We start from the raw sequence: 15,184 nt of genomic DNA on the forward strand, positions 1-15,184 counted from the left end.
AAACAGACTTGAACAATACAATAATCCCAAAATGACAGAGTGAGGGACAGAGGTGTATACATACCCAGTGAACCAGGTGACACCAGTAAGACTAACGACAGACAGCAGGAAGGGGAAAAAACAGACAGCCCTGAAACAGTATCCCAGTCTTTTAAATATCAATAACAACAGTACTTTTGTGTTTTACACTTATTTAATTATGAATGTGATTCAGTTGAATTACAAACTGAAAATACAGTGTGATGTCCTCTTTTGGATTTCCTACTAATCATGTTGTATTGGACACAGTAAATTCCCCTTTTGATTAGAAATACAAATGGACCTTTAGTGACCACTGAGCCATGACAGAAGATGATCTGCTCTCTGGGTCCAGTCTGTCTGGTATGCAGCATAATGAATGCAACAATAGGGTTACATAACACTGAAGCTTTACTTGTTTTTTTATATGACAGCTTTGATTTTTTTAACCACGTTAGCAAAAGCTCACAGGACAGTTCCCCCTCTTTACTGGCTTTTCGCGTTCTATATGTATATAAATCATTAATTGATTTTACAGTTACTGTATTAGGATTATACAATAAAATCCATTCATCACAGTAAAGTGAAATGTAATAAAAAAGAGTATTCTCAGCTTTTAGCATGTAGAATATTGTTAAAGTAAATCTGTTTGTATGTATTTGTAAGTATCTATTTGTTATAAATTAAATTTATTTCTGTTTTTTAACATCTAAAAACAAGAGTTTTATGACTTGCAAAAACAAAACACCTTACATTGCATCTGAATTTAGCTGAGTGCACGGCCATCATGCATCAGTAAGAAATACCATGCAAGGGTGATTTACATTTTAATGTGAAAAAGAAGTCAAGCAATTTGAAACGCTTCAGCATATTTTGATGAAAGCGTTTTGATTTTGATTTTTTTTAAATATTTTTATAAAATAACAAGTGACTGCTATTGTTGGCCAATCGTTACAGGAGGACAAATCCATCCATCCAGATATGCAGTTGTTATAAAATATACAAATATATACGACAATATTTACTTCTCTGCAAGATATTTTATGGTATTTTGTGACTTGTTTTGATTCTTTTTGAATGGCTCATATGACAACAGTTGTAAGCATTTTTTTGTTTACTTTAAATCCTTATGCTTTCCTTTGTTCAACCTCCTAGCAATGTTAGCGTTGTCTTTTACTTAATCTTTTTATATATCTTTCAGTTTCCATTTTTTGTAACTTGCCACTTTTTATATTAAAAAAATATTTCGGAATTACAGTGGTGATGCGTTTAAAGCTTTTATGGTATGTTATGTTATTCCACCAGTTACAACAAAACTGTTTCCAAATAATCGACCGTTTTGCCTCTGATGTATTCTTTAAAGCAGTGACAAATATGGTGCGTTCAGGGCCTTTCGCGTCTCTGTATCTGTGAGTACATGCCAGAGTACACGTGCCTCAGCCTCTCTCGTGTCAGTCCATGCTGCCTCAGTAAGCTTCGGACGTTGCATGACTCCTCTTCCTGTTTGCATTACTAATTGAAAAAAATATTTATTAAAGAGAAAATTATCGAAATATTTTATGTTAACTGTTTTTACATTTAAAGGTTTTTTTTACAAAAACAAAACATAACGTATATTATCGCTCGTAAGAGAATCTCCACGAGCTGTTTTGACTCCCCACCAATCAGAGCAGAGAAGCAGCAAAGCCCCGCCCCTTGTTCCCAGGCCGTTCTCTGGAGCTTCTGGAACATTTTGTTTACGAGGCTCTACTGTTCTATGTTCAACGTACCTTAGAGAACAAAACGAGGAAGAAAACAAGACGAAAAATAAGGTCGGGCGCTTAACTTAGAGGTTAGAGTTAAAGTAATGAAAGATAAACACGTTCTCATTCCATGCTTTCTTTCGACAAAGAAGAAGTTATGGATATTTGCAACGGTAGGAAGAGGAGAAAGGTAAGCGGGGCAGCGCGCGGCTGCAGGCAGACTGTGGTCAAGAAGATGAGGAGGGAGGCTTGTAAAGTCCTCCGCTCTCTAACGGTAGGGAACAATAACAACAAAAAACACCAACTCGAGACAACGGAGGAAGAGGATGAAGAGCAGGACGACGAAGAAGAGCACAGCTTTTGTGTCAGTTTCTTGTCGAACGGGCGACTGAAGGCCGGAGTCTCCCCAGTTGCATCCCCCAGATACAACCTTATTCGGGAAGTCGGCCGAGGAAGCTACGGTGTTGTGTTTGAGGCCATAGCACGGACTACTGGTGCCACAGTGGCCGTAAAAAGACTCCAATGCGACGCTCCTGAGAACGTGGAGCTGGCCTTGGCCGAGTTCTGGGCTCTAACGAGCTTGGAGAACCGGCACCAGAACGTGGTCCAGCTGGAGGAGTGTGTCCTCCAGAGAAACGGGCTGGCCCAGAAGATGAGTCACGGTAATAAGAAGTCAAAACAGTACCTGCGACTGGTGGAGACGTCACTCAAAGGTAAACAGAGAATCAGTGTCAACCAGTTAGAACAGCAGATGTAGTCAGCAAGAAACTGCAGAACGAACTTCACACAGCTAACTTTACCACTCAAAGTTTTAGTTGACTAATCGATGGCGATTAATGACTAATGATCAACTACTCAACTTAATGAGTTAATAAAACAGGTTCACCTGCTCTATCCTGACAGTAAACTGAATAACGTGTATGTGGAGAGATGAAAACATTTTCAGAACATCAATATTTTGTTTTCACACTCTACACACACTGTGATTTAATCTAGATTATGCCCTCGTAGATTTGTAGATATTTGTGAGTGTTTTGATATAAATGTTCTTAATTTTATTGCAGCATTATCATTATTATCGTTCAGAATGTCAGTGGGTGAATAATAAATGTCTGTCACAATTTCCCATTGAAATGAATGGGCAAAGTACCAGTTGGTTTAGGTTAAATTGATTGCTAATTTATTTTTTAACAATTCCTGAATTCCTGTTGTCAAACGCATTGAAACGCATTAATATCATGTGTTACACAAAAAACCTTGATTTAAAATCATGAAGGATACACCAAATTGCCATTGACAGCAAGTTGTATATACTGTATTTAAAGTAGACCTGCTGTGTTTTTGAAAGTTTTCTGAGCTCTAAATAATCAGTCACTGGTTCCATTCATTGCCATTTGTCTGTCAGGGATGTTGCTATATTTTTCCAGCAGCAGGCGCACACAGAGTACACTGTGTAGCCCCAGAGCTCATCAAGAACACTGTGTACTAAATGGTTACATGTTAACCCACTTCTGTTGGAATGTGGTTTTGAACATCAACAGTGATATTACTGTCTAATCCTGGACATTAGATTGAAACAGTGCTATTTTTGTCCTTTTTAAATATTTATGGCATTACTTTTGGAATTTGACCTAAATTTACTTACATTGTTATTGCTCTGTGGGATGAAAGGAACTGTGTATATTATTACTATAAAAGGCATCAAATATATACTAAAATTCAAATCAAAAACAGTAATGACAAACACTGTGAACGGTTTGGTTTAAAGATATGTTTATGGCTGAATTGGTGCACAGTGTTGTGGGCTTTCCCTATATCAAGCCTGGCTGTTACATAAGTGACATCATTCAGGCTGTTGGAATAAAATATTAATCTTGAGCTGACATCTTTTCTCAAAGTGTTCTTGTTTATAGGATATGGCGAAAGCTTGCAAATGACTCAGTGTTTTCTTTGTTTATAATCTGTCTTCTTAACGCAGTTAACCTAATTTTCTGACAGTGTAATGTGAGGTAACTCCCAGCCGTACTACAAGTTCACAGTAATACTTGGTGTAGGTTGTGCCAGGAGGACTGTTCTGATTGGACAGTTTAAAACTAGTTTAACTGCAACGTAACAGTTTGTTATGCCTACATGTAGGGGATTTAACTAAATAAGTTGCAGTTTATTTTCCATTGCATATGCCCAGGTTGACAGATGGTATTCCTTTAATTTAAAAAAGCTTTATAAAAAAATGTTTTTACAGGCCAAAAGATTTTCTGTTCCATAAACATGTTTAGTGGCTTTTGGCTGATAAACATGAATCAACATGTTTTTAATCTAAAACAAAAAAAAATTAAAATAATAGTAAACTTCATGAACACCTTTAGTCAAATAAGCTTACAGCATATACCATGAAAATCCATCCACTAAATTTAGCTTCTTAGTGTTTGCTGTTGGGATCAACTGAGGACATTTCTTTTGGAGACCCTGAATTCCAGGTCAGGCTTTAGTGCCCGCTGCAACGTCTGCAACGTTTGGAGACATATAGCGGCACGTTGCAGTGTTTAAAGTGTAAGCTATGCAGCTGACTGGATGAGATCATAATACAAAACGTAGACCCCAGTGGGGTTTTTTTCCTGAGAAATGTAATACTCAACTCTACTTCAGTTGTTTTTCTCAGTTCCCTGGAAAATGGAAAATTAGTTTAGAACTGTATTTCTGCAACTGTGGAGCATATAGTGAGGATAAAATGTGAGGACACAGGGCAAAACTAATAAAACAGGGATTAACAACAGCTTAAATAAGAGGAAGGAAATAAGCAAATGCACACATCTCTTTGTTGTCTATTGATTGATGTGTGTACGTTTCGGTGCTTACATATTCAATCAGTTTTCCTGGACATTAAAATAAGAAACATAAGCTGAATGTTCTAAGCCAAGAATAGAAGCTCAAGTTTCTATTCTTGTTCATTCCTGAGAAAAAGTGGTGAAAATATATTATTTTTAACTACAGAGAACTGGTGTTTTTTTTAATACAACTGTTTTTATAAATAGAAAAATGCATGAAAGTCACAAGCATTGAGCAACTGCAGCGCAACCAGAAAACATGTGATTTATCTTTATAGTGTTAAACTAAAGACGTTTGTAACCAAGTTACTAATCAAGTCACTGTCTGCTTGCTACAGGAGAACGCATTCTGGGTCACCCTCAGGAACCATGCTACCTCTGGTTTGTCATGGAGTTCTGTGAGGGTGGAGACCTCAACCAGTACATCTTGTCCCGTAAGCCTGACCCTCACACCAACAGGAGCTTTATGCGACAGCTGACGAGTGCTGTAGCATTCCTACACAAAAACAACATTGTCCACCGTGACCTGAAACCAGACAACATCCTCATCTCACAGAAATCTGGTTCCCCTGTTCTTAAAGTTGCAGACTTTGGTCTAAGTAAAGTGTGTGCTGCCCTTAACTCCAAGAACAGTGAAGAGAACGCAGCTGAAGGAGCAGGAGGCAGAGGTGGCAACCAGAACGATATCAACAACATAAACAAATACTGGTTGTCGTCAGCTTGTGGCTCAGACTTCTACATGGCCCCCGAAGTGTGGGAGGGTCACTACACAGCCAAGGCAGATATCTTTGCTCTGGGCATCATCATCTGGGCAATGATCGAGCGGATCACATTCATTGATGCTGAGTCCAAGCGTGAACTACTGGGTACCTACATACGTCAGGGCACAGAGATTGTACCTGTTGGTGAGGCTCTGTTGGAAAACCCAAAGATGGTTCTCAACATACCTCAGAAGGCCAGGAGCTCAATGTCTGAGGGTGTGAAGAAACTGCTTCAGGACATGCTGGCAGTCAACCCTCAGGACAGACCAGACGCCTTCCAGCTGGAGGTGCGGGTGGATCAGGTCACATGTAGAGCATGATGGCCATCACCGCTGTCAAACTGTTTCTTTATTCTCTTCTGTCAACATTGGACCTCCTCGTTACTCAGGTATGAAGACTTTCTTTAACCTGGTAATTTAAGAAAAAGAGAGAGCATTATCAATATCTGTGTTATCAACAAAAAACAAAAGACCAGAAAGACTTAATGGAAGGTAAAAAAAAAAAATATTCCAGTGTAGTTCCATTTTATATGATATAAAGAGAAAAATGTGTTGATGGTGTCTGTTTTGATAAAGTATTATATTTTTTAATAGTAACTATAGAATGGTAAGTAGTGTTTACACAATCACACAAGAAAGAAATGGTTTTGTAAACCATGTTTGATGGAGAAATACCATTAAACCCAACATCAACCCCAAATTTTAAACACCCTAAAATATGACATCCAATTGATAGTAAAATAGTAAAACACGTATTTTAAAGGTGAATAAACAATTTGAAGCCCGAAAAGAATAAACACACAAACAATTAAATATATAAATTAAGTTAATAACAGGTATGTATCTATGATTTCTATCAACTACACATGAGTATATAACTAAATTGAATAAGTAACTGCACTAATAATAATATATTTATGTATTTGATCAAACAAATGATAATAACTGAGCCTCTTAGGGCACATTTTTTGTTCTCCTAATCCCCAGGTCTGAATCAAACTTGTTGAAGTTGTTGGAAGACAAGTTTTCACTTATCAAGATGGGACACCTTTTAAAATGATACCAGAAGTATCAGAAGTTCATGATACATGTTTAGGTTGAGGTCATTTCTGATAAATAAATCAACATATTTCTTCTCTTCCCCCTGTCGACAGATGACACATGGCCCTCCTCAGTAATTAAATGTAATGACGTCTATTGGCTAAATAAAGTCATTAGATCGCTCTGTAATTACAGAGGTGGAGCAGTGAATGTAATGAGCTGCTTTGAAAAAGGCCTCAATGAACTCATCTAATCCTCTGTACTGTACAGTAATAGCACAGTTGGGCCAAGCTCAGCCAGGAACTGAGACTGGTGGGGAAGTGTCACTATGTCAATGCTAATATGACACAAAAAAACTACTAAAGTTGATTAGCTTTATTTGACCAATTACAGTTCATTACATTACAGTTTATAGGATTATTGCCTATGCTGTATTGCGGTAGAGTTTACTGAAGAGAGAAAATGATTTTTAGGAATTTGAGAGGTGTGTCCCGACCCTGAGAAAAACCGGCAGTTACCCTTTGTGTGAACATATTAATCACCCATTGAAAACTTCATAAACAGTCAGCACCGTTGATCAGGAACAAAACAAAATGAAGCAAAATCCTTATGTTTTAGTAATTCATTCGCTAAAAGATTAACTGCCTATCATTAAGCATCAGTCATCACCTAATAATAGTAATAATAAAGGATCAATGATCATCAATAACAATCACGATAACATGTTAATAACTTGAAATAACTATGAACTGACTTTGCCTTACTGCCCCTCCTCCAAAGAAAATAAACATTGTCACAAGTTAATTAACTTTGCAGTTTGGGAAAACTGTCCCCTGCAGATATTTATTGTCTATGATTGCTTTTTGGAGCAGAAACTCCTTGTAGGACATCATTGAACCGCCCAGTGGATGCTCACTGACCCATAAGTCAATGTGTTTGAACTTGAACCCTACAGTCATGAGGACTAATTCAAGCCTTTGTTTGACACTTTCATCTGCATTTACCCCATACTGTGTGACCCCCTCACCCCCTTCCTCCCCCAGCACAGCAACCCGGCCTCTGTGCTTGGTGACGTCAAATCTTTCTACTTGTGACGCGCAAGATGCAATTGCATGTTGGCCTGTTTGTTGCCGATTGGCCTTGTTGACTTGTGGGCTGATGGGATACTCTATTACATAACAGGCACAGGTTCCTGCACTGGTGGAATGAGAAACGCTGTGATTTGCTGAAGCGAGCAGATTAACGGCTGTGGAGTGAGAAAGAGGGACAGGAGCTGAGGCAGTTGTTAGGAGCTGGTGGTTAACTTAGAGGAGATCTGATGATGTCACAGTGTAATAGCTATGCTTCAACATTCAACACGTATGCAGAAATGCAAAAAGTATGAATAAACATACAACCTTACAAATGCGTGTTTTACTATTTTACTTACATTTTTGCAAATTGTATGCTCTGTAAATCTGATTATTTTACTAGGTTATATGCCTGCTGTTGATTTAGTTTTTAAAGCAAATTATGTCATTATGCCAACAATGTAAATGAAATCAGCCATGCTTTGTATTTGTAATTATCACAGCGATTGCATTTTCCTTTTTTGCATTGCGTATTAGAGTGGCAAGGCCAGCAATTCAATCCCTCCCCACTCCCCTGCACCTCCCTCCCCACGCATACACACAGCTGTACGTACTTCTTTTTTTCTCTCTGTGTCTTTGTTTTTGAATGTGGCATTACCCTCCCCAATCCATCCATCTCATCCCCTTCCTCCCCCCACCCTCCCTGTCTGTGCTGGACAATAAGAGCTCTGCTCTTAGTTCAGAGCTTATAGAGACTTACACCGGGAACATTTTGTCCTCTCCCTTTTAGCCTGTCGTGTGCCGTCCAGGTGTAAACCAGGCCACAGCACTTTAAGGCTCGCCCTCCCCACATGTGCTGTCTTTATTTTAGGAATCCTTGTTGATTTACTGACAACCCCATCAGGCTTTTTGCAAGTCCAGGCATCTAAAGGGTGTTGTCCCTCCACTGCACCCATGAATGCCTCTATTAACCACAATATATTCATCTAAGCTTGATTCATGTTTTTCCTCTTTGTATGTCAAAAGGTTTTTGTCCATCCACCGTGATGTTAATTAACATGAGTCATTTCCCTGTCTCGTCACATTAACTGTTAGTACTATCAACCATGAGTGCGTTTAGTGCATCACTGGTTTGACCCTCAGTGTTGACTGATGGTTCCCTTTTTCTGTAGATAGAACTACTGTTGAGACTCTTCGTGTCAACACATTCAGACAATATTACTAAACATTATTTAACACGCTGTAACAGCTACAACACTGCTATTCTTATTTATAGCAGTATCAAGTATCATTAATTAAGTTTCAATATTTACAATTAGGTAAATATTTCAATGGAAATTAATTTTCCTTGCTGCGGGCTCAATGCAATAGCTGTGCACCAGAGGTGGACCACAGATCCAAGAGAATGTACATGTTAGTGTTAAGGAAATGAGATTGTTTGGACAGCAGTTTAGAGACAGGGTTCAGTGTGTTCAGTATTGGCTCAGTCAGTGGGAGTATTGTGGAAGGACTGGAAAACAGCTTCAGGGCAAACCTTTAGAGGATTTTAGAAGCAGCCATGTACATATTGGTGGTCTTATGTAACACTTCTCTTATGCAATAAAAGTTCAGTGGCTGTGAACATGTTAAACGCGTCCTCAAGGCCTGGAGGGCAGCAAAGAACCAAAAGACAAAGTTCCACCATCATCGGTTCGACTGTGGGACCAACATGGACCAGAATGGCATGGATGTACATTTTTTACAGTTTGCTCTCCTCATTCATGACAACTGTCATGGATCTAATGGGTTTTAAGATCTTTAATCTACAGTAATCTCCCCACAGCCTGAGTGACATCCATGACAGCCTTTAGTCACTACAGGTGCTGCGTCACAGTTTGGCAAGCATGTCACTGGATTGTTTCCTGTTGATGGTTTGCACTGTTTGAATGACGTGAGAGAGTTTGACGTTTGAATTATGGATGAAAAGAGGTGTGGTCAGTGTCTGTGCTGGACCGCAGGCACTTGGATTTGCTGTGTTACTTCTGCACGCTCGGTTCTGTGACAAAATAAGAACTTCATGATGGCAGGATTAACAAAGGGAAGCAGATGCTAAAAGACAGCTTCAGCAAAATAAATGTGAAGTTCTTTGTCCAACTTTGTCCAATTTAAACCAAAGTTACTTAACCTTTGGAAAATAAATTCAGATGCAACATACTCATAAAACCCAAAATTTACAATGTGCTATAAGAAGCAGAACAATGCATGTTTTTAGTTGTTGTAAGTCAGTGGGGATATGTAAGTAATAAACAGCATTATGTAACAACAATACTGTGTAGGGTATGGAAATCAAATGATTATTATGTACGCAAATATGCTAAAACCAATGGCTGCAGAGAAATTCAAATGATGCTGCTCTTTCTTGGATAAAGCAGGCCTTGTTGTTTCAGATTAATTATTCAAATAGATTGTGAGAGAGGTGAACAAACCGTCCAAACAGTATGAGCATTTGTCCAAGTGTTTTATATACAGAGCCTGGACATCTGTTCTTTGAATTTGATGTTGACACTTGATAGATGATAAATAGGAAATGTTAGTCAACATTAGAATGCTTTGTGTCTCGTACCAAGAACAATTTGTTGCAGTACTGCAGTTTAACCACATCAGCCAAGTCAAAAACACAGCTCCTTCTTTTAAAGGGTGCAGATTAAATGAGCTGCATTCACTTTATCAGCGATGATTAACGGTTGACATCTGATAAAAACACCCTGTGACAGCTGTTCTTTGGATCCAAGTCAGTTTGAAAGCTTACAGCCAGAGTGTGTAGAGTTGTGTAACCTGGTTGTTGCCTGGTTGTTTATGCAGGTATGACAGGCATGTTTCTAAACCTGTGCCTACGGTCAGAGAGTCAAGGCATTCCCACGAACAGGTTCGACTGTTCTTTGCTGAGGATTCTTAAAGCTGCTCCAGCATGTTTAAATAAAAACAGAAACTTGGTCAGTATTAGGTTAGGTATATAGACAGGTAGACAGGTCAGAGGACAGTTAAGTCACTATATTGGCATCTGTCAAAGAGGCTTTTTAAAATGACGTCGTTTTTAAGCTAAACTGCTGTCCACCTGTGGTAACTTTGTTTTAACAGTTTCTATTGTTAAAGGGAATCTGTACGTATATAAAAAAACTGATGTTTATCCTCATAACAACACATGGTCCTGTGGTCTATTTGCAAACAGCCAACCAACCAGGGGCAGCTGACAGCTGTACTTTAAACACACACTCTCTACTGTTTTTGTCAGAAGGTTCAGAGCAAACAAAATGGTTTCAAACATATTTCTCCAAGGCCTCTGAAAAGTTGTATTTATTTGTAGAAATTTTTCATTTCACAAAAATGCAGATAAACCAGTTGTTGCATAAAGAGCAGATCCATGTTGATTCACTCAGTATCTGGTACGTGGCTGCGTGCCCTCTGCTAAGCTGACCCATTTGTGTCTAACCCATGTGCTGTGGGGTTATGCAACCTGGGTAGAGAGCGAACACACCAGTGCAGGCCCACGCTGCCATGTCAGACACTGTGCTATTATTAGAACGCAGCTCTCCACTCAACCTGGGGCACATCTGTATCCAGTAAAGTGGATCAGTGTCAGATGGTGCTGTCGTTTTACTGCTGGTAGTTGTAAAAAGGTCTGCTAACATTCATGGTGACGGCGACCTATAAATCAGCCCAGTCTGTCTGTGATCATCAGAACATTTGTAGGTCTGTCATAATCACTGTGTTTAAATAGTGTTGTGATGCAGACATATTGCAACAAAAGATATTATTTTCAAGGCAATCCCTGATTGTTGTGGTCACATGAAAGTGAAAGCATTGGTTTTTGTGTCTAACATTTAACTGTGGAATTTAGTCTGTGGTCTCAGCAAACATTTGAGCTAATATATACACGTGTACTGTGGTCTTTTGTCTTCTGACTGCTGACAAGGCATTTCAAACCTCTCTGCGTACTTCAAGGTTAACTCTAACTTTATTCTCATCGCCTCAGACGCTCTTTCGCTTTATTCTCATTGTGCATCCTGATTTTAACATTGTATTTTTTCGCACCTTGATATTGTATATGGAGTTGCTGTTAAACAATCCTAATAGACTGGTCACTCTCCCAACTTATTCTTAAAATGAACACTTAAAATCTAAAGTTTGACACAATCTTATTTAATTTGTTTAAACATGTTTTATTGGTTCACACTTTTTAATTACTACACATTTACTGTGGGAACCTTTAAGGTTTTCAACTTTTAAAAAAAACCCAATATACTGTATATGTATGTACATATGTGTATATTTTATACATATTTTTTTCCCTGTCTCTGCAGTTTTGTTTACTTCATGGACTTGGACTTGGATGGAAATTAAAGGGACTTTGAAACTGAACTATGAACGATCACCATCCTGTTGGTTAGAATGTGATGTGATGGATGCTGCTGATGTCATCCAACAGGAGTCCACAGAGCATCGTCCTCATCTAATCTCTGTTACCACGGCAATAGTCTGCTGGGATGTTGATACTGCTCTTCCCCTAACACCTGTTTGATTGTGGCACAGTGTGACATCGTAACTCTTCACTGCCCTCTCTCACACCATAGTGCCTTCAAAGCGACCCACAAAGTGCAATCAAAGGTTTTGGAATGAGGACGTAACACAGGTTTGTGTGTTAGGTGTTGACCAAAAGACTTTTTGGTTTAAAAGAAATGTCAACTTTCGGCCGTGAAGAAGTTAAAAACAAGTGTGACAACTTAGTGTTCTGAATCTGGACTTTCTTCACACCAAAAGTGGGCAAAATCTGACTTTTTTGCCCACACGTAACTTATACTGATTTTCTTTAATATTGGTCCAAGCAGCATGGATGGAGTCAGTCACATTTAAATCATAATGTGTACAACTGCACAACAGCCATATTCCCAACCATGTAACCACAGGGTGGATGCAGTCCAAGTGTTCCCATTCTTATGGAACTAAAGATAATTTGTCACATTTTTGCTCAGGTTAAGACGTTTTTTCCAACAGTGTTTCCTGAACCAGTGCCACAGACCAGAGAAACATGCTGCAGACATGCTAATTTCAGTAGATTATTTTAACAGAAAACAAATGGAGGCAGGCTGGTCTTCAATTTGGATTCATTGATTATTTCTATATTTCATAGCTTTTCTTAAATCCAAAGCTTTAGCAAAACAAAAATCTGCCAACTGTCAACAACAGCCAATCAGAGACCAGAATGTGTTGAAAACAGCTGAAACGTCAAGATACAGAGACTTCTGTGATGATACAGGAAAGAACGAACACAGGCTAAAGAAATCCTGGTCTGGTCTTCACTCCGTGTCACTTCTCACATATGTTCTAGCGGTACACAGTGGTCGGGGCTAACCCTGGTGAATGGCAGTGTGACCACCACTGTTGTGTGACCACACACGGACTCCAGATCAGTTGACCACCTGTGGTGTAGTGTGTCTCGCAGCTTTAAAGTTATTTTGACCAAGAAGACATTTGACAGTGTTTGTTAGACTAACAGGTTTGAATGTTGTTTGAACTTTTACAGTGAGAATGATTATAACATTTTAGAATTAGAATATTTGATCGACCTTTTTAGTTTTTCGGGTTTCTGTTGTTGTGATACAAATAAAAGGTCACTCTGAGAGAACAGTGTGACACCTGCACAGTATTGAGCCATCTGGACCTACTTTTTTATTAAGTGTCTGATTGAAGGGACTTTTACAGGAAATTTGAAGATTTGCCATCTGGACGTAATCCGCCAAAAGTACTCGTGGAATACCCACCCTTATTGCCCCCGCCCCTCCCCTTTAGTCAAATGTCTTTTCAGTGGCATGTTGCTGTGTACAACACACTGAAGCACTGTTCACTGCATGTGATGTTTTAAATATGTGATATTTAACCATCACCTTCCAGAGGTTTGACAGAACCATTGAGCTGTGTCTTAGGTCGAGGTCAGATACAATACAATACAGAAAATCATTTCTAAACACAAACTTGAAGTGGTGTATAGACAACAACAAGCTGAGTCACAATGCAGTGGTCACCAGTTAGTGTTATAACAGATGGTCCAGCAATGGATGATCTGCACGTACTCGACATCTGGATCTTTGCGTTGTTTTTTATATAGTTATATATTTTGATATCAAACCTGGACCTCTGATTTGCAGCAGAACTAAATGCTGTGTTTAAAGAAGGCTGACATGGAATTGAGAAACAGATGAACAACTAAATACAAATAATTATGCAATATATATATAATTGTGCAAAATAATTCAAAACAAAACTGTCACTCAGGGCTGTCACTTTTGATCTTGAGTTCTGAAGTACTGTTCTGAGAGTGACTAATGTACTTTTAACACTCCTCTGTCTTAGTGTGAATTCTGTAAAATAAGATGGTGGAACTGGTTTGATGAGTAGCAGGGAAACATCCTTGTCCTCATATGTTGACTAGACAAGACATTGATGTCTAAAAAGTGGCATTGGAAGTCATAACAAAAAAGGGATTTTAGTTTAGTACAGGAATTGTAAAATCTCTATTCCATGTTAATCCCTCTGTGCCTGCACCTACTGCTCACTTACTCTCCTCCACTGTTTCCACAACCTCAGAACAAGAAGCAGGTGTGGCTGTTGTTAGCAATAGTGTTTGAAGTGTGACAATACTCTTCTCCTTTCCTTTCCTCTAACAGTTCATGCCTTTGTACCTGAGATCCAAACAGCCAGGAAGTACCAGTAGATTTACAAACTATTTAAGTGTATCACTTAAATTTGTTTAAGTACAGTACATCATTTACAGCGTAGTGTAGCATCTACAAATGTAACTTTAATGTCTTACATGTAGAAGAAGATGAAGTGTCAGTGTCATGTGGTCCTACCTCATCCCCAGCTCCACAACAGTCTCAGTAAAACCTCACTTCACTTTGCTAAAGTGGGATATTTTTTTACCTCAAACTCTTTGAATCCCTAACCTGCGTCTGACTTACTTGACTCTGTGCGGTTTAATGAACTAAAACCTAGCTAAGCTAACGCTTCAGGAAACAACCAAATCTCCTGTGCACAGCACACGTGGACCTAACGTACGTCTTCCTCTTGTGCACAGTGCAAAGTTAAAGCAAATGTTTCCATTCTTCACACACACAGTTTCTCACTGTCACTTGTAAACTGCCTTTTACTTCATAACTTTTGCTACATGGTTCCCATTGTTTCTCATTCAGTTAACCTTTTTGGTATGTGAAATCTATCTAAAAAATAATTTAAAAAACTCAGTATGACATTGTGATGTTCATTAGCTAGCAGGTCATTCAGGTTTTATAGTTTGGTCCTGCTAACCTTGGTGGTCCCTGCACTGTACCTTCATATTTGAGCCATGTGTTCTGCTCCCAGCTTGTATTGATTCCACTTGAAAACTCTTGACACTATGCAAACTCCTTCACTGTAAACACTGCCTATACAGTTGAAAATGTGTTCTTTAAATAAACAGTGAACCATATCAGAACTCTTTCTCTGTTCAATGCTCTGTTCCTCTTGTCTTATTACCAATCCTCGTACTGATCTAAAGGTAAAGTTCACCTCTGACTGGATCAGTTCCTTTAGACCTGGACCGTGGCAGACTAAAGGTGGATCTGACATTTGTTATTATCTTTCATCCACAGTGTCACTCCAGCAGCAGACACCCTGTTCTAATCACCACCCAAACAACAGCCTACACTCCCGCTG

At 38.9% G+C, this 15,184-nt stretch overlaps 2 protein-coding genes across 2 annotated transcripts in view; one reads left to right on the forward strand and one right to left on the reverse strand.

The window, feature by feature from the left end:
- The window catches only part of pdyn (prodynorphin), a 19,248-nt gene extending 13,577 nt beyond the window's left edge, over positions 1-5,671 (reverse strand). Inside the window, exon 1 of the mRNA XM_008318575.3 lies at positions 5,533-5,671. The gene's annotated coding sequence lies outside the window, so the exon portion shown is untranslated. The remainder of the gene's footprint in view (positions 1-5,532) is intronic.
- stk35 (serine/threonine kinase 35) lies at positions 1,380-14,963 on the forward strand. The gene is made up of 3 exons (XM_008318573.2): positions 1,380-2,473; positions 4,924-5,734; positions 11,797-14,963. Exons 1-2 carry the CDS (start codon positions 1,891-1,893, stop codon positions 5,664-5,666), a joined length of 1,326 nt encoding a protein of 441 aa, XP_008316795.1. The 5' UTR covers positions 1,380-1,890; the 3' UTR covers positions 5,667-5,734; positions 11,797-14,963.
- The last annotated feature ends 221 nt before the right edge of the window (positions 14,964-15,184 follow it).

Source organism: Cynoglossus semilaevis, chromosome 10 (genome assembly GCF_000523025.1).
Source record: "Cynoglossus semilaevis isolate Cse_v1.0 chromosome 10, Cse_v1.0, whole genome shotgun sequence".
Lineage (NCBI taxonomy): Eukaryota > Metazoa > Chordata > Actinopteri > Pleuronectiformes > Cynoglossidae > Cynoglossus > Cynoglossus semilaevis.